Genomic DNA, 18,645 nt, shown 5'->3' on the forward strand with positions numbered 1-18,645 from the left:
ACATCAGAACTTTTTTCCCTACTTTCATCTTTTCCCCATTCAGATATGAAGACATTTCATTACCAAATGCCAAGCAAAGATGTGAATGAGCCCTTTAGCTAGATAGCCACATGGCTGGTTACTAGCATGAAGTTTTGGTTCAAGTCCATGGGTTTGAGTGCACAGTCTGAGCATTCAAGACTCAAAACAAATTAATAAATAAAATAATACATTAAAACTATAGAAGCCAAATAGCAAATGCTGGAGAAGTCTAACAGAGAATTTTCTTCTCAATCACAAACAATCTGCTCTTATGATACCAGAAAAACTGTTAAAAGAAAAAAGATAGCAGATAATTTTTTACGTACAACTACCAGCATCTTGCAAAAACAGATGAAAAATTAGACGAGAGCAAAAATCTTACACTGAAAGCAGAGCGCATCACTGCAAATTCAGCCTTGGTCACAGGAAGAAAAAGACGTTCACTTGTTTTCAAATTGTTATTGGTCACATCTGAAAAGAAAATAGGAATAAAAAATAAGATATTAGTATTTCCTAATAACATGGTAATATCCCCTTTTTTGGAGAATGAGAGCGGTATATCTGTAAGTCCTAGATATGATCCAAATGAGAAAAGATACAGACATCCAGTAGTATATTGATGTATTCATTCATTCATATCAGCATTCAGACTCCAATAAATGTATAAAACAAATTATCACAAAATGGCATATGCAACCCAGCTCCTGTAACCTCTTATGCAACCAAGGCACCAGAGCATCCTTCAAAAGATGGATCAGCCACCATAAGGAGATTATAGTGGCTTGGATAATTTACTCTCTGATGCAACCTATTTAGAACATCTGGTCAATACTTTTTTCAAAAACAATATGGTCAATAATTTTCCTTTTCAGAAATTTTGATAATTCAAAAATATTTTCAGACACATTACAGATTTGCATCTCCAACACCACTAAGCATGGAAAAGATTTAAAAATTAAAAAAGACTGACACATAGACACCAGGCTGAATGAAGCAGATATCACAAGCACACAGAGGAGAAGATTGAGGAAAGTATTGTGGTCTAGGATTAAATCGTATCATAATTTTATTTTATCTTCCAAAAAAATAATTTAAATTTACTTTGTAAAAGTAATTTGTTCCTGAACAAATCTTGATTGCAGTATGCTGGCTCATTGAACTCTTGCTTGGAGTAAGCTGGATTGCTACCTGTTGTTAGGAATTAGACACCCTAATTCCAAACTAACGAGACCAATAATAATAATCGCGGAAGAAAGGAAAAACAAATACAAGAACAAACAAAAAGATTTATACAAGTTCACCGCAAGGTTCACCTCGCTGCAGTAATCCACTATGAAGATGAAATAGTTTACAAGAGAAATCCCACACACTTACAGGTGTTTTTCTCTAACTCTCAGGCTGCAACTTATGATGCTCCTCAGATGATTAAACCCTAATAATGGCGCCCCAAATATAAAGAGGAAACTAGGGCAACTAAGATACAAGAGTTAAATTCCCAAACTGCCCTTAATGAAACAGCAGTTAATATATCGTAGACCGGGCGGGGGCTTAGCCCCCACACCCCTGGGAGGGGGGCTTCCCATCCCCCTTCAAACCCCCACGGCAACCTTACCGCGAAGGTTGATCAGCGTACCGACTCAGCGTAGGGCGTTGATTAGGCTTCACAACTTAACACCTATGTCAACTCATTCTCCTCAATTTTTATCGATAGTTGAGCCATGAGCATTTCAAAGAAACTAGGGGGAATCAACAAGGCAACCCTTCTCTCCCTTACTATTTAATTTAAATGGTGAAACCTCTATACTCACTTTACCTTGTAGCAAAAGAAAATAGATGGCTGCTTCCGCTCATTAACAAAGCTGAGACAGATATCTCTCTACTTCAGTATGCCAATGACACGTGTTTCTGCAAGCTTCGGTCGACCAAGTGGTGAACCTTAAGGCATACCTTATATATAAAGACCCTCACCCAACAGAAAAGAAATTGGATAACATCAGCCAAGTACAACCCCACTAATCACTCAGACTTTACTCCAAACCCTTCACTAGCCAAGTCATAACTTGGTTATCTTCTACCTCCCAGTCATCATTAGAGAGTGAGAGAGGTACTTCATTAAGGAACTTCAGCTTCCTTTTTGCCTTGAGGAACATTTTAACAGATCTAGACCAATTAATGTAATTCTGGCCATTCAGCTTATTAGCAGCTATTTGAATGGTGTGACCATAGAATCTGATGGAATGTGTAACAACTTCAATAGTGTCAGCCACTAATATCCCTCCAGGAATTACAATCCAACATTATCAATAGTCACAAATATCACCAATTCCGTCAAATCCAACCCACTGTCCACCAAATCAAACACCACTTTATCACTCCAACCACTACAGTTTGCACAGTCACGTGCGGGCTACACTCCAGCGCACACCTAGGGTTCAATTACCTCAGCACATACTCAAGAAAACCAATTTTCATTAATCAATGCAGCCAAGATGATTTTCAACTCACAAGCATGTTGACATAGGCACAATAGTAGTGACCCAAGCAAAAAACACCAACACCCAGAGAGGTATGCAGGTACAGCTCTAAGAAAAGACCTTTAAACAACCATCTCGGGGCACAGAAACACGTAAAGCTCCCTAATTTGCAGCACATATCACTACCTTGAAGGTTTGGGCACAAAAAGAGAGGAAAAGATCCTAAATTTAGGCCGATCAGCAAAAAAGGTTGAAGCTTCCTTTCGAGAGAACTCGCAAACTTGAGAAGAAAGGATGAAGTTCTAATAAGACTTTTTCTCAAACAGATTCACTGCTCTAATATCAGTAAACTGAGAGAAGGATTAAAGAGAGGAGGAAAGGAGAGAAGAGAGAAGAGGAGAGAAGAAGAGGGGAGAAAGAGTGCATTGTTAAGTTGTGGAGCCTAATCAACGCCCTATGGTGAGTCAGTACGCGGATCGACCTTCGCAGTAAGGTCGCCATGGGAATTTGAAGGGGGGCGGGAAGCCCCCCTCCCAGGGGTGTCGAGGCGGAGCCCTCACCCGGTCCACGATATATTAACTACTGTTTCATTAAGGGCAGTTTTGGAATTTCACTCTTGTAAAACGGTTGCCCTAATTTTTCTTTATAATTGGGGGGGGGGGGGGGGGGGGGGGGGGTACCGCTATTAAGGTTTCATCATCATCACAGAGGACCTTGAGTTGTAGCCTTGTAAGTGTGTGATCTCTCATGTAAACTATTTCATCTTCATAGTGGATTACTCCAGCGGCGGAAGACAGGACATAGTCTCACCTTGAGGCAAGTATATATAAATCTTGTTGTTATTCTCGTGCTTGCCTTTTTTCCTTCTTTTGCGTTTATTATTATTGCTCTCGTTAGTTTGGAATTAGGGCATCTAATTCCTAACATGCATCAATTCCAATCTTGTTAGGATGTCTAGTTAACCCTAACCTTCTTATTAAACAACTTAAGTAAATTAAAAAAGAAAGGACCATATTGCCCTTATGAAGGGGATCATTGATGGAACATTTTTTGTTGCTGCCTTTAGAAAAACCAGATGTCAACCTTCTCACAATCCTCATCCTAAGGCAATATCCATTTGGAAACTTCTTGATCCCCCCAAAGAGCATTTTCTTCAATTGGTGTGTGGCTAGAAACAAAATTCACAAAGTGGACAACCTTAAATAGGCAGGGACAGCGGTTGTTAACTCATTACGTAGGCTTTGTGGGGGTATTGAGAAATCAGTTGATCACCTTCTAGTACCTTATTTTTATTCCTCTCAAATTTGGCATAGAATTCTACAGCTCTTTAGTCGATTTTTTTTATTTTTTTTTATTTTTATTTTTTTGAAATAGTGCTGAGTTATATTAATAGGCTCAAAAGAGCAAGATTACAAGGAGGGAGAACCGTCTCAAACAATGAGAGATTGCTGGGATGTTCGAAATTTAGTTAACCTCTAGAGACCTCTCTATCATGGACCCATGTTCCTGAATCAGCTAACTCCACAACAGATAAATTGGCAAATGATGGATCTTCCCCCTCCCACCTTACAGTTTTCAATCCTCCCTAGGTTTGTTTTCTTTTTGCAATTGTTGTTGTATCCCCCACCACACACACACACCGCCCTGTGGGAGCTTTCTTCCCACTCTTTTTTCTTTTCTTTTAATAAATCATTTTTCCAAAAAAAAAAAGGCCCCATTGTCTACTTCTGGTTTTGCAGGAAATATTGTCTTTAAATTTTTAGTATTTAGTTGGGTAATTAAGTTGCAAGGGTAGAGTCATTTTTAATTATTAGCAAGGGGAACACATGAGGATATGTTACATTAATTACTATGAGTTAGTATAAGGGGGTGGTCCACCTACTTGTCGAACCCACCAAAGCTGTAGTAACTCAACTGAGAGGGAGAGAAGAGTTGAAAACCCATCTGCTTCTTTTATTTCCTTACATGTATTTAGTTGGGTAGTTAAGTTTTTATTTTTTTGAAAATAGTGAGAAATGCACTAAAAAGAAGAGAAGAATATAAAAAAGGGTAGACAAACTAGCTAAAAACCAAATTCCCTGTCACGCCAAACCACTATTAATCCAACTGAGGCATGGGCTTAAACTTGGAAATTTCTTATAGGCTTACCCCCTATCTTGTTGCTTCTTCATCAACCTGATAGTAGTTTATTTCAATATCGTGCAGCAGGATAGGCACTACATAATCGGAGATTAGAGATACAGCTTTCAAAGATGGTGAAAAGATGTCAACCTCTACTGTAACAAGAACAGAGATTACACCTTAAAACCAAATCATTCATGCAAGCATGCTGCAAACTAGTATATCACACAAAATAATTTAGATAACCACATAGAAGGCTTACTCAGACTAAAGAAATAGCCACCACCATCATTAGTCGGTGAAACTGAAAAACTTTTTCTTACTTGACCTGCAAGACTGCAATATTCAGCAGCCATAAATTAACATGTATAAAAAAATATAGATAAATAAAAACATATCCAAAAAGGGTGAAAGGGTGAAATTTTATTATCAAGAAAGGCTGAAGCATTTATTTACAAGGAATAGCAAGATGTGCCCATAAATAGATTGTACAAGAAAGTCCAGCTACCTCGTCTTCATTGAAGGGTCATGAAAAAATTCACACGACTCGGTGGGACCAAGGGATATCATAGCTCCAACCTCCGTTGCAGATAAAAGAAAGTACTGCAACAATTAATAAACAATGGAAGCTCAGTGGAGATAAAACCGTCACAAAGATCAAATGAACTTTTACAGTTACCCCTACATAGTATCACATTGGGTTTTCTTGTCAGCACTCAACAGTGCTCATTCATTGGAAGCATAACCATTTAACTATATCTACATGAAACAAGGAATATAATGGGAAACTAACATGTGAAAGCTTATAAATAAAAACACATATATAAACCATAGTAGCGCCATAATATAGGACTCTGAAATAGTGTAAAATTGAAGAGTATCTGGAGAAGAAGTGTGAGGGAGAAGAGAGGAGAGAGAGATGAGAGATGAGTTTAGAATGACTCTAGCAAAACCCCCATCCTCTTTAATAACTTAACTTTAGGCATAATTACAATTATACCCTTATACGCTTAAACTTAATTAACTCCTTATATCTCCCACTATACATACTCAAATTTTATCAAACTTGAACTAGAGATAGATCTAAACATGTAGAACAATATAAAACCTACTCTAGAGATCACAACTGATGTAACAAGACAAAACTAACCTTCAACTATTTTTCTAACACCCTCCCTCAAGCTAGAGTATATATATCCATGAGTCCCAGCTTGTTATAGAAATACTCAAATTCTCATTTACCCAAAGCTTTACTAAACACATCCAACTTGACCACCATATCAAACATAGGAAGTGACAACCTCCTTCACCACTGCATCTCAAATGAAGTAACAATCTACCTCAATTTGTTTAGGTTTTTCATGAAATACTGACTACCTGCACTGAATATAGTTTTTTATTGTCACTAGGGGTGGCATCGAACCGAGCCGGTTCGTGAATAGCTCGAGTTCGGCTCGGTTCAGTTCAAAATTTTCCGATCTCAAATCGAGTTCGACATTGGATTTGGAGTTTAAGTAAACGAGCCGAGCTCGAACCAGCGCCAGTTTGGTTCACGAGCTGGCTCGTTTACTTAAACAGGTGAGCCTGAGGGATTGGTCGAGAGAGGCGTTCATCTCGACTCTTCAGGTGGCATTCAGCAACAAAGGCATTCATCGAGAAACTAGGGCAACCACCCGACTCCTCTTCCTCTCCATCGATTTTCCCTCAACAATAACCACAAAATCAGAGCGATCTTGCCACGTCTCCCATTTCTCAGCCATGTTCATCTTCGCTCTTCGCCATCTTCACTTTTCAACATCTTCATTTCCATAGCTTCTTCCAGGAGGGTGTATTTCTCGCAATTTAATCCATGGCGCCGAAGGAAAGGAGGCCCAGGGTCAGCAGCTGGAATCCAGAGGTAATCCGCGGAATCAACAAGTACTTCAGATCGAAAATGTATCACGAGAAAAATTCTGGTGAGAAAATCATAAATCATTGAACTCCTTGTTGATCTGCTACTGTAATCAAGTATGTTCTTCGCCTGTTCATCTTCTATTCTCTTGATTTTCATTGGGCTGATAATTTCTATAATGATCAAGGGTTTTCGAGCTCTCCAATCACCGTCCAATCGTTCATTTGATCTGGGAACCTCAAGCAGAATACCTCCCTCTAGTCTCTCAATTCCCTACTAGTCTTCCTTCTTTCAATCACGATAGAAGCTCCATCACGATTCTATGCAAGATATGACTAGCAAAGCCTGCTTTCATGAACAGAGAGGGATGAGAGAAGATTTTACCTCTCCTCATTCGGGTAACATTGCAAGGCCTCTTAAACTATCTCATTGATGTTAGTAAAAATCACAGCTCAATCTTGACGAAACGTCAAATGAAAGTAATAGTGGAATTAAATGAGAAAAGGGGTTTTAGGAAATGCTTGTTCAGTTTGCAGTCTTGTACTAATAAACATTAAATAAAATAGGTTGTCGTTTACTTGTTTTCTCTGTTTGTTTTTATGGTATTTGGTAGATGCTTATGCCTTTGAGAAAGCAATCTTCAATGTCCACTATGGTACTTTAAATCATTGTTCAGTTATAGCTTCAAGAGTAGGTAAAGTTGAAGCTTTGTGGCCTAATGGTAAGGCACCACTATTAGTAGAGATTTATGGGTTCAAATCTGGCCATTTCACATATCTCCTAGCCTACTTGTTTTTGTTTCTCTTTTATCTTTTGTATTTTCGTTGTATATCCTAACTAAAATAGCAAAGATTTACCAAAGGGGAAGTGACAGTTGTTGCTAATGTATGTTTTCTTACTGTCATGCATGTTACTGATGTGTTCTTATTATCACCATCATTGACAAAACCTTGTACCCATTTTGATGCTCAGCTGCATGACTTGCGTTCTTCCATCCCGATCAATCATATATTAGGTCCATTGTCAGGGCTCCCCCTCACAAATTGCATATCTTTTTCAGCCTTTTTTTTCCTCAATGCAGGAGCTAATTCTAGTAAAGCCAAATTTGCAGCTTAAAGTACTGGCCCTAGTCTCACCTTTCCTGTATTATAACTTGCCGATGATCTCATTGCTGATAAAATGATATTTATCAGTTAAACCTTTGAATGATTTGTCAGCTAAACCTTCGAATGATTTATCAGCTAAACCTCTAAATTATTATTGGATGAAGGTTATGTATAATGTGTATATGAACAATTTTATACAAAGTTTATAAACAATTTTATGCAAGGTTTATGTAGGGGTCATGCCCAATTTTATGCAGAGGTCATGCCCAATTTTAAGTAAAATTTATGCATAATTTTATATACAATTTATTTGACATGTATTTTATGCAAAGTTTTAAATATAAGTGGAAGCTCGAACTCGGCTCGAGCTCAAGCTCGAACTCGGTTAAAATGATTGGGCTCGAACTCGATTACAATTTTAGGCTCGAGGCTAGGCTCGGCTCGAGCTCGAGTTCAAAATATTTAAATCAAGCCCAACTCGAACATAGGCAGGTTCGGGCTCGACTCAATTCGATGTCACCCCTAATTGTCACAATACATAGTCATAGGCTCACCTCTCAGTAGATTCAATTCTCTGACCACCAATCTCACCCACACAAATTTATTGGCAGTATGCGCTATGTTCAGCTTTAGCACTGGAACAGACCACAACATTTTGCTTTTTGCTCTTCCAACTTATCAAATTACCCCCAAGAAAACACAACAACCAGTGGTAGACTTTTATCAAGTTTGAACCAGCATAATCTGCATTGGTAAAGCTTTATTTTTAAATGATCATGGGGTTTAAGGAATGACCCCTTTCCAGATGACCCCTTCAAGTACGTTAATATTCTTTGTGTAGCCTCCAAATGAGCCTTGCAAGGACAATCCATAAATTGACTGACCACACTAATATGTCAGGGCGAATGACTATGGCATATATCAGTTTGCTAACTAATTGGCAATATACCGTCTTGTCATTGAGCTCATCATTCTATTCATCATGAAGATCATGCCCAATCTCCATGGTAGTCTCTACTAGTTTGGCACCCAACAAACCATACTCCTACAACATTTCAGTGACATACTTCTGTTAGGAATTAGACGGCCTAATTCCAAACTAAAAAGAGCAATAACAATAAACGCAAATGAGGGAAAAAGCAAGCACGAGAACAAACAAGATTTATACAGGTTCGCCTCAAGGTGAGACTACGTTTTGTCTTCCGCCACTGCAGTAATCCACTATGAAGATGAAATAGTTTACAAGAGAAATCGCACACACTCACAGGTGTTTTTCTCTAACCTCTCTTGGGCCGCAACTCAAGATCCTTCTCCGTGATAATAAACTCTAATAGTGGCGCCCCAAATATAAAGAGAAAACTAGGGCAACCGCAATACAAGAATGAAATCCCCAAACTGCCCTTAATGAAACAACAATCAATATATCATGAACCATTCAAGGGCTCTGCCCCTCTTCCAACCCCCACGCCGACCTTACCGCAAAGGTCGATCCTCATACCGACTCAGTGTAAAGCGTTGATTAGGCTCCACAACTTAACAACTTCCTCTGTGTCAATACAAAGTCTACCTTACTTCTAGCCGCCTCAAAGCCCAAAAAATACTTAGAACCCAGATCTTTAGTTTGAAAGTGTGTAGCAAGATATGCCTTAACCTCTTCAATGTCTGTCACATCACTACCAAATAAGATAACATCATCCACATATAGGAGCAAAACCACAATACCAAACGATCTCTTCATGATGATCCAAGTCACAACGACTTCTAGAAAAGCCAAAAGACATAACCACCTGATTAAATTTCTCAAACCATGCGCGAGGGTTTTGTTTGAGACCATATTTAGTCTTCTTGGGTCTGCATACCTACTAGTCTCCCCCTAAGCAACATACCCAAGTGATTGCTCCATATAAACCTCTTCATCCAAGTTGCCATATAAGAAGGCATTTTAATATCAAACTACAACAATGACCACCCCTAGTTCATGGCCATAGAAATCAAAATCGGCACAGAAGATAATCTGATAACTTGGGAGAAGGTCTCAAACACATTGACACTATAATTCTGAGAGTATCCTTAGGCTACCAACCGAGCCTTGTATCTCTCAATGGAGTTGTAGGCCTTATACTTCACAGTATATACCCAACGACATCCGACCACTGTAGCACCAGTGGGTAGGTCACATAACATCCAGGTGCCCCAATCCAAATGGTCTTCATTTCAACATCCATGGCATGCTTCCATTGAAGAGACATAAAGAGCATCTAGCACAAAGAAGAGATAGTATAGGAGGGCAATGACAGAGGAAAGCTTTTGTATTGGTCAGACAATGAATCAAAAGATACAAAATGTGACAGAGAATACCAAGTTCCCTTTTTTTTTTTAAATTATGCTGATTTTTATAAAGACAAAAGCTCAAAAGAGCAAATTACAAAGGAGGGAAGCCTTCCCAGACAAGGAGAGATTGCTGGGAAGTTCCGAAATTTGCCAATTTATCAGCTAAAGAGTTGATCTATGAATGAGATTCCAATTACATTGGATAGATGATACACTGTCAACAATACAATTTGTGATAGGCCAGTGGCACCAAGGGGGAGAGCTGTCTTTGGAACACCAGCTGATGACAGTCTTCGAGTCTCCTTCAATGATTAACTTGCCATGGAGACGTTCTTTGAAAATTCGGAGGCTGAATAAAAGAGCACTAACTTCAGCAGTATTAGAATCAGCAATGCCCACCGGCCCAGCATAAGAAAGAATAGGGTCTTCATTATAACCTCTGAAAACACCACCTGCTCCAGCCGGCCCAAGACAGCCAATAGCACTACCATCGAAATTGAATTTGATGCAGTCGCAAGGGGGAGAACCCCAGATGGCCATAATCGGAGTTCTGCAGGGGCTAGTCATATGAGCGATCAAGCTCCAATTTTCCCGAAGGGAAACACCCAATAGAGCGGTAAATTCAATCCTTGTATGAAGCCAGCTCGAGATAAGGCCAACGGCATGTGAAGTTGTGTTGTCCTAAGTGCAAGTTTTGGAGTTAAATCTCCAGTTATTTCACTCAAGCCAAATGCACCATGGAACATGCGCAAGACAGGCCGAAAGCATTAATTTGCCCAACCGAGGAAGGCAAATCCCTCTAACCATCTAAAAGGAGCCTAAGAGGTCCTGATGTAGCCCCATTGGGAGCCCAATCTTCTGAAAAATTTTCATCCAAACTTGCCAAGAAAATCCACAATGTAAGAAGACATGTTGGACTGTCTCATGCACACACCACAAAGGGGACAAGAAAGATCAGGGGCGGTGAAGCCTCTTCTATGAAGGTTGTTAGAAGTAAGGATTTGTTCTCTGATGGCCGACCACACGAAAAATTTGATTTTGCTTGACGCTAAGAATTTCCAAGCCAGATTTGCCTTGTGCTCATGCATACTGTAGTCTTGCTTTCTGATATGAGAGTAAGCAAAAGCAACAGTGAATCGGCCATTAATATTGGGCTTCTAAGTCAACTTATTAACTGTATGCTCCCGGATAATAATACTACTAAGTCTGGTAAGGAGAGAGCAAAAGGCCGAATATTCTTCATCATTTAGTCCCCGGCAGAACAGGAGACTCCACGATTGATCACGCCAAGAATCAGCCACAGAGCAAGAGAGGTCTCTAGCCACCCTATACAGCCCCAAAAAACCATCCGAGAGGGAGCGGGGACTGCACCATTCATCTGACCAGAAGAGGAGGGTCCTTCCATTGCCCGTGTGAAACAAGGTAGCATCTCTGAATACTGGGAGGAGCTTATAAATTGATTTCCATATCGGGGATAGGAGGCGAGCGGCACCACCCTCTCTCCACCAGGCTCCCGAAAACTAAAGGTAGAATTTGACCATATTCCTCCATAGACTATTATGCTTGATGTTGAAGTTCCAAATCCATTTGAGCCTAAGAGTTTTGTTTATTTCCTTCGTAGGCCGGATGCCTAATCCTCCCCTATTATGAGGCATACAAATATTCTTTCAACTAACCAAATGGTCTCTAAAGGTGTCTTTTGATCCTCTCCAGAGAAATCGCCAACGGATGGGGTCAATTTTAGAGCAAACGGAGGTCAAACAGTGCATAAATGATAGCAGATAATTTGGCAGCCCTGCCAGACAAAACTTGAGGAGAGTGAGACGCCCCGCTGTAGATAGGAGCTTAACCCTCCAAGTGGCTAGCCTCTTTTCAAATTTCTCAATGAGGGGGAACTAGAGTGACGCCGAAGGCCCTGAATCAAAAAGTGAGAGCCCAAGATATGTAGTTGGAAAATTTTCCACAGAGCATCCCATGTAATCAGCCATATCTCAAAGCTCAGTTGGATCGATGTTGTAGCCTAAAAGAAGTTTTTTTTCCAGTTTATGTTCTAACGAGAAACCAATTCAAATAATCCCACAACAACACGCAGTTTTCTGATCTGGTCCATAGTACCAATCCCAAAGCAAATAGTATCATCTACAAACTGGAGGATCGGTATATCAAAGGTTGTGCAATCCGTCGTGGGGAGGACCCATCCTATGTTCTTGGGTGAGTAGATCAAGGAGGTTAGATATTCTACCACCACATTGAAGAGCAAGGGGAAAAGGGGGTCTCCCTATCTGATTCCCCTGGTTCCCTTAAAATACCCACAAACTGATCCGTTGAGAAGGACGGAGTAACTTACAGAGGAAATGCAGCTTTGGATCCAGAAGCGTCATTTTTTCCCAAATCCCATCTTCCTCTTGAGGGTGTCCAGAAACTTCCATTTACTCTTTCAAATGCTTTTCCGAAGTCAAGCTTGAGGATGATTCTAGGGAGTTTGAGAACCTTGAAATGGTGGATACGTTCGTGACATGCCATGGCCGAATCAAGAATGTTCATTCCCTTAATGAAAGCACTTTGGCCATGGTGAATGGCAATAGGGAGGACCGCCCTGAGGCGATTACCAAGGAGGTGCGCAATCACCTTATATGCACTGGTGGTGAGACTGATCAGCCGAAAGTCGGATGGGAGCTCTGCCCCATCTTTTTTAGGGATGAGGACAATGAACGAGTCTCCAATGCTCCTATATCTGATGTCATGTTGATAAAAAGAGTAGGCCATGCCAAAAATGTTGTCTCTGCTGAAGGGCCAGCAGCAACGATAAAATTCCCCGTTGAATCCGTCTGGGCCCGGAGCGCAATCAGAGGAAGACCAAGGGCTGCAATTTCAATTTCCCGGCTGGAGAAGGGGAGCTCAATGAGGTTTGTTGCAGCTGATGGAATAACCTGGAAGTGAACCCATTGGAAGAAAGGGCGGACTGGCTAGAGATCAGAGTATAAATCTATAAAAAAATTCACCAATGAGTCTGAAATAAGGATTCGGTCCAAGGTGATCTCATCATTGACACTAAGCATGGTGATGCAGTTGGCCCTTCTTCGTGCAGAGGCGACTGCATGGAAGAATTTAGTATTAGCATCCCCATCGAAGAACCATTTGAATCTTACACATTGCTTCCAGTGCACGAGTTCGCTGTGGGCGAACGACTGCAATTGCCCTTGAAGGGCATACCTTTGAGAGACTTCCGGAGAAGAGAGACATCTAGACTCCTCCTCGTCAAGAGCGGCTATCTGAGCAAGGGCATTGGCTCTCTCAACCGAGGAAGAGGCCTTCTTATCAGAGGCCCAGGACCGTAGCAACGGCTTCAACATCTTGAGCTTGATTGGGAAGGTCCACCCGCTCGAGCCAGCAATGGTCATATTCTCCCAGAAGGATTGGATAGAAATATCAAAAGAGGGTCCACCATCCAATTATTATTGAATCTGAAAGAGGGGTGGGGAGTGGGGGGTGGGGGGTGGGGCATCTGCTAAAATGGGTATCAACCACAATCGGCCAATGATCGGAGACGACTCGGTTGAGCACTTTATCAGAGACATTGTTGGCTAAGAAATGGTCAAGCTTGGCGAGGACGGGGGGTTGTCTGCCATTTGACCAAGTGTAGGTCTCCCCAGATAGGGTAATCTCGTCCAAGTCCCAGTTGCCAATAAAATCAGCAAAGAGCCTCATGGAGGTTGTGATTCTCCGGGACAGCGGGGATTTCTCATGGCACAAGTCAGTAGCATTGAAGTCGCTCGTAAGCATAAGAGGAATAGGCCACATCTGACAAGTCCTCGATAGGTCATCCCAAAAAAGGTGGCGCTCGTGGTGTCTGGTAGGGCCATAGACACCTACTTGGCACCAAATGTTCTGCGAACCTTTGTCTCGCAATTTGATGCCAAGGGAGTAACAGCCACAGCAACGATCAAACACCTCAATAATACAGGTTTCCCACACCAGTAGGATGCCGCCAGCCGATCCCACTGCATTCACTGAAGCCCAGTCGGGCTTCTTGAGGGGCCACAAATCTCAGATATATCCAAGGGAAAGAAAAGTTGCCTTGGTTCCTTGAAGAACAGTTACATTTACCTTGGTAGAGGCAAGGAGGTCACGAATGGAGGCGCGGCGACGCAAAGACCCAATTCCACAAACATTCCAGTAGAGAATAATCATTGATCATTTTTCTTCTTTTTTGACATCTCGATGGGTGGTGGTCTCTCGGGAGAGGCTCCGTGAAGACGGTGCCCATCACCTTAGCAAGTTCCACTATCTAGGCCCAAGTTTCTGGGTCGTATTTTTGTTGTTCTAACTAGAGAACAGCCACAAACTTTTGAGCTCTTGCACCCGGCTCTGGAAGGATGAAATCACTTGTCTTTGGGTTGCGGGGGTATCGAGTGGTGGCACAGGGTCCTCCCTGGAGAAGTTGTCTCAGCTGGCCTCTAGCCAACGCCGGTAAGTGACAACGGGAGGAGGAAAAAGGTTTTGCATGTGACCACAGGGAGCACGCTCGCTAGTTCCAGACTTTGCGTCAAAGAGGTAATTTTCGGGGTGGGGATTTCTCGGAGGTGAGGAAGGGGGAGAGTCCATTATCCTGGGGGAAGCTTGAGGGGTGTGAGGGCTATGGGGATGATTTATAGGGGGGCGCATGTGAGGGTCTCAATGGGAGGGGAAAGTGAGGTTGAAGTTATTTATGGGGTTAAGACGGGGGGTGGATGGCAGCTGGAAGTTTGGGGTAGGTTCTGTTTGGACCAAGGATATTTTCTATGGGGGACAGGGATGGGTGAGTAATGTGTCGGATAAGTGGGAAGGAAAATCGAAGGGTCAGCAAGAATAGATCTCGTGCCAGCTGTAAAACTGCCTGGGGAGAATCAAATCTGCAGGGGTGCGCGCAGAGTTCAGAGGTGCTGCTACTCCCAGAGCATTGACTGGCTATGTGGTTTCCAGAGGCTTGGCTGTGATTTTAGGGACCACATCTCTAAAGTCATCCATCTCTGCAATGCTAATGTGGAACTAGTACCACGCTTTGTCCACCATAATGCATCTAAAATATTGCCCTTCACTAGGGCAAAGAGGTTGATGAGGATCCGGGCCTCATCAAGACGATAGTAGTGCTCCGTGAGTGGGTCCAAAGCAATGATGGAGCCAAACTCAAAGACGACTCTCGAGAAAACCACCTTCTGCCAGAGCTCAAAAGGAAGTCCGGTAACAGTAACCCATTGGTCGTACTAGCTGGAGGGTGCCAAGGGGAGCCACTCTGAGACCCCGGTGATGCCTGAGGTGGTGTGGGGTGAGAGAGCAAGAGCCGCAGAAGACTCCTGCTAGATTCCAAAATGAACAAGCCAAGTTTGGGGGCTGAGGTAGGAGATTCTAGGAGTGTAAAGGAGGTGAAGTTTGTCAATCAACCAGTGAAGAATGCTAGATTTGACGACGTCGGGGGATGTTTGGATGAAAATGGAGCGAGTCAAAATTATGTGCCCGTCATGGAGAAGGTTTGGTGGGATTTGGATGGTTTTGGGGGGAGACTGAGGTGTGGTTTAGGGGCAATTCAGGAAGTTGCGGGGGGAGGGTGTTTGGTGTTGTTGAGTCTCGGGGAGGAATGGTGGGAATCTTTCTCTGACATTGCCGGGGAGGATTGGCGCTTCTGCTAGAACGAGCGTCGGGGAGAAGCACTGGAGAGCTACGGCTTCTTTCCAGCCAAAACCCAAGTTTGTGGCCTCGGGGATGAACAATCTGGCCAAAACGGTAGTTCCTCTTCTGTGGGTGACCTGACATTCCCGGCGACCACGAAAGGTAGTCACCGAGAAGAGGAAGATCGAATCCCGTGACCAGAGTTCGCGGGATCTTTCTGTTTTCGTGGTTGCTCTCTGGAATTGAAGTCTGAAGCTATGGATTGCTTCTACTGGAACGCAAATGAAGGAGAGTTTTGATCCGTCAGCTGAAGAGAAGTGGATCATTGAACCAGTTTTTTGAACGACTTTCTCAATGGTAACTCTTGCAATTTCTGTAGCTGAAGCGGAAAAGGTTGTTTCGCTTCTTCCGTCGGGAGACCGTCTGCCAGCAGGCTTCGTGGTCCTCCATCGGAGCCTCTGAAGGCTCGCCGGAGCGGTGGTTGGACGAGTCCAACCGTCTATAGGATCTTCTTCCTCGTCGTGAAGAGAAATCTCTTGCAGTTCTTCTCATCACAGCTTAGTCGCGTCTTTTGCTGGCGTCGGAGATGGTTGTAGTGACCCTGCCAGAGTGGCGGTGACTGTGAAGTGCGGTCCAGTCGCCGGGCGTGGGGACAATGACCGCTGGAGGGACTCTCACCCATGGTGGTGTTCGGCGCACGTTAGCAATTTTGAAATCACACGGCGCATGATACGATAGCAAACTCCTTCATACCAAGTTCCTTTATGAAAACCTTTTTGAAGGGCAATAGGAAGGCGACAATCACTTACCTTAGGATCCACAGACAAAGAAGGTTCATGATCAGGTGTGAGAGAAGGACCTAACGGATGGTGTTGAGTCACATGCCATCTATGATATACCTGTAGTGGTTTCTCTGCAGTAGAATTAGATGAAGGACCAGGAACATCCTCCACAAGAGTGGGGACAACTGTCTTGGGACCAATAGTAGATGGAAACACATCTATGGTGGATGAAGTAAAGAATGGAGTATCCTCAAAAATTGTCACATATGCAAATACAAATGTGTTCTTAGTAGAAGAACAGAAGCATTTGTATACAAGAATATCCCAAGAAAACACACTTTACTACACAAGGAGATAGTTTATCCCTAAATGAACCAAAAGACGTGCAAACATACACATCCAAAAACACAAAGAGTAATAGAAATAATGTGACAGATGGCATCAACACTCATACAGGGATTTCACCTCCAAGATCAGAGGAAGGCATCTTGTTGATGAGAAAGCAGGCAATAAGAACCACATCACCTCAATGTGATTTGGGTACATTCATGTGTGGTAACATAGTGCATGCCACTTTTAGAAATGGTGATTCTTACGCTCAGCTACTCCATTTTGTTGTGGAGTAAAAATACAGGAGATTGATGTATAATACCATGACTTTGATAAAACACATCAAATTTTTATTCATAAACTCCAAACCATTATCAATGTGAAGCGCACGAATAGAAGTATCAAACTGATTTTTTATTTCATTAAAAAAGTGCTGAAAAACATCAAATATTTCAGACTTCTCCCATAGGAGATACACCCAAGTATATCGATAAAAATCATTAATAAATGAAAGGAAATATTTATAACCAAAAATACTAAGCACAAGATAAGGGCCCCAAATATCAGAATGAACATAGTCAAATAAACGACTGCTTTTGGATCAACTTAAAGGAAATGGAGTCTGATGAAACTTGCCCAATTGACATGAATCACACTAAAATGTAAGACTGGAAAGAAATACAGGAAAAATTTTATCCAACTTTACAAGAGAGGGATGACCTAGTCTTAGATGCCACTGTAAAAGTTAGACTACATAATGTAGAGCCTCTAAAGTATCCTGTGAGTGGCTCTCCAAACAATATAATCCGTCTCTCACACATGCAGAACCAATCTTCCTCCTTGTTGTAAGAACTTATAACACACAATGAGAAGGGTAAAGAATTAGCGAACAATCCATTGATTTACTAAATTAACTAGCTGTTAACCAATTAAGGGGAAATTTAGGGACAAACAGTATAGACTGAGGTGACATGAATGAAGACGGAACTAATGTACCCATTCCTTGAATTGATGAAATGGATCCATCAACTAAGGTGACATGTTTAATAGCAAAAGACTCTTTTAAATCAGACAACAAAGATGGCATACCTAACATACAAGTAATTGCTCTTGAGCAAAGAACTCAGGTGGATGAAGGACACACATGAAGAGTAGATGTACCTGAACTAGCCAAAGTGGTTGTAGGAATGGAAGACTGAGCCATAGATGCTGAATAAGTAACAGTCAACTATGCCATATGCTGAACTAGTTGTTGTATGTCATCAGATGTCCCAGGTAAAATATTCACTATAGGTTCAGTAGATGCTTTTGTGCTCTCATGAACAAGAGAGTTTGCCCAAGTAGGTTTACCGAATTTAGCTCAACTATTAAAAAAAAAAAAAATGGTTGGAGCAGCCCACAATGAATATATTTTTTGTTAGACCTATTATCACCCTTGCCTCTGCCACTGCTTTGTCTATCTCTTCCTCTACCTCTAGCACTTCCCCCTCGACCCCAGGTTGATTCTGAGTTATCCAGAGTATTGAGGGCAGATACAGTAACACTAGTCACATTTTCGCTAGTCTGAAATATAACAGCAAACTCGACGTGCAAGACTGCTAAAAATCGTGGATAGAGATTGAATATCCTCTAAGGCTAATACCTGCACCCGAACAGCATCAAACTCTGGCCCCAAGCCATCCAAAAATTTAACTATATATACCTGTCCATGTTGTTTTCTAGATTCCCTTTCATCAGTGGTAAAGGGATGAAAAACGTTTATCTCATGTACACCCACCAATCCACTATGGTACTCTATATCAAATCTTTGACCTCTCTTCCTAAACGGTCTGGCATACCAATTCATAGACTCGCGACAAATTTTTCTCCTAAGCATAGATAGATTCTAGGGAAACCCACATTTCCTTCGCAATTACGTAATTCATAACTTGATTTCTCATCTT

General features: G+C 41.8%; 1 protein-coding gene across 1 annotated transcript in view; it reads right to left on the minus strand.

The window, feature by feature from the left end:
- The window catches only part of LOC137946366 (single-stranded DNA-binding protein WHY2, mitochondrial), a 34,406-nt gene that overhangs the window by 13,257 nt on the left and 2,504 nt on the right, over positions 1-18,645 (minus strand). The window contains exons 5-7 of the mRNA XM_068792635.1: positions 5,125-5,219; positions 4,879-4,952; positions 404-492 (exon numbers count right to left, since the gene is read on the minus strand). Coding sequence (XP_068648736.1) covers positions 404-492; positions 4,879-4,952; positions 5,125-5,219 — 258 coding nt within the window. The remainder of the gene's footprint in view (positions 1-403; positions 493-4,878; positions 4,953-5,124; positions 5,220-18,645) is intronic.

This window comes from Aristolochia californica, unplaced genomic scaffold, assembly GCF_029961685.1.
Source record: "Aristolochia californica isolate CCGP_79_NKW_82.1479 unplaced genomic scaffold, dmAriCali1.0.hap1 SCAF_12, whole genome shotgun sequence".
Lineage (NCBI taxonomy): Eukaryota > Viridiplantae > Streptophyta > Magnoliopsida > Piperales > Aristolochiaceae > Aristolochia > Aristolochia californica.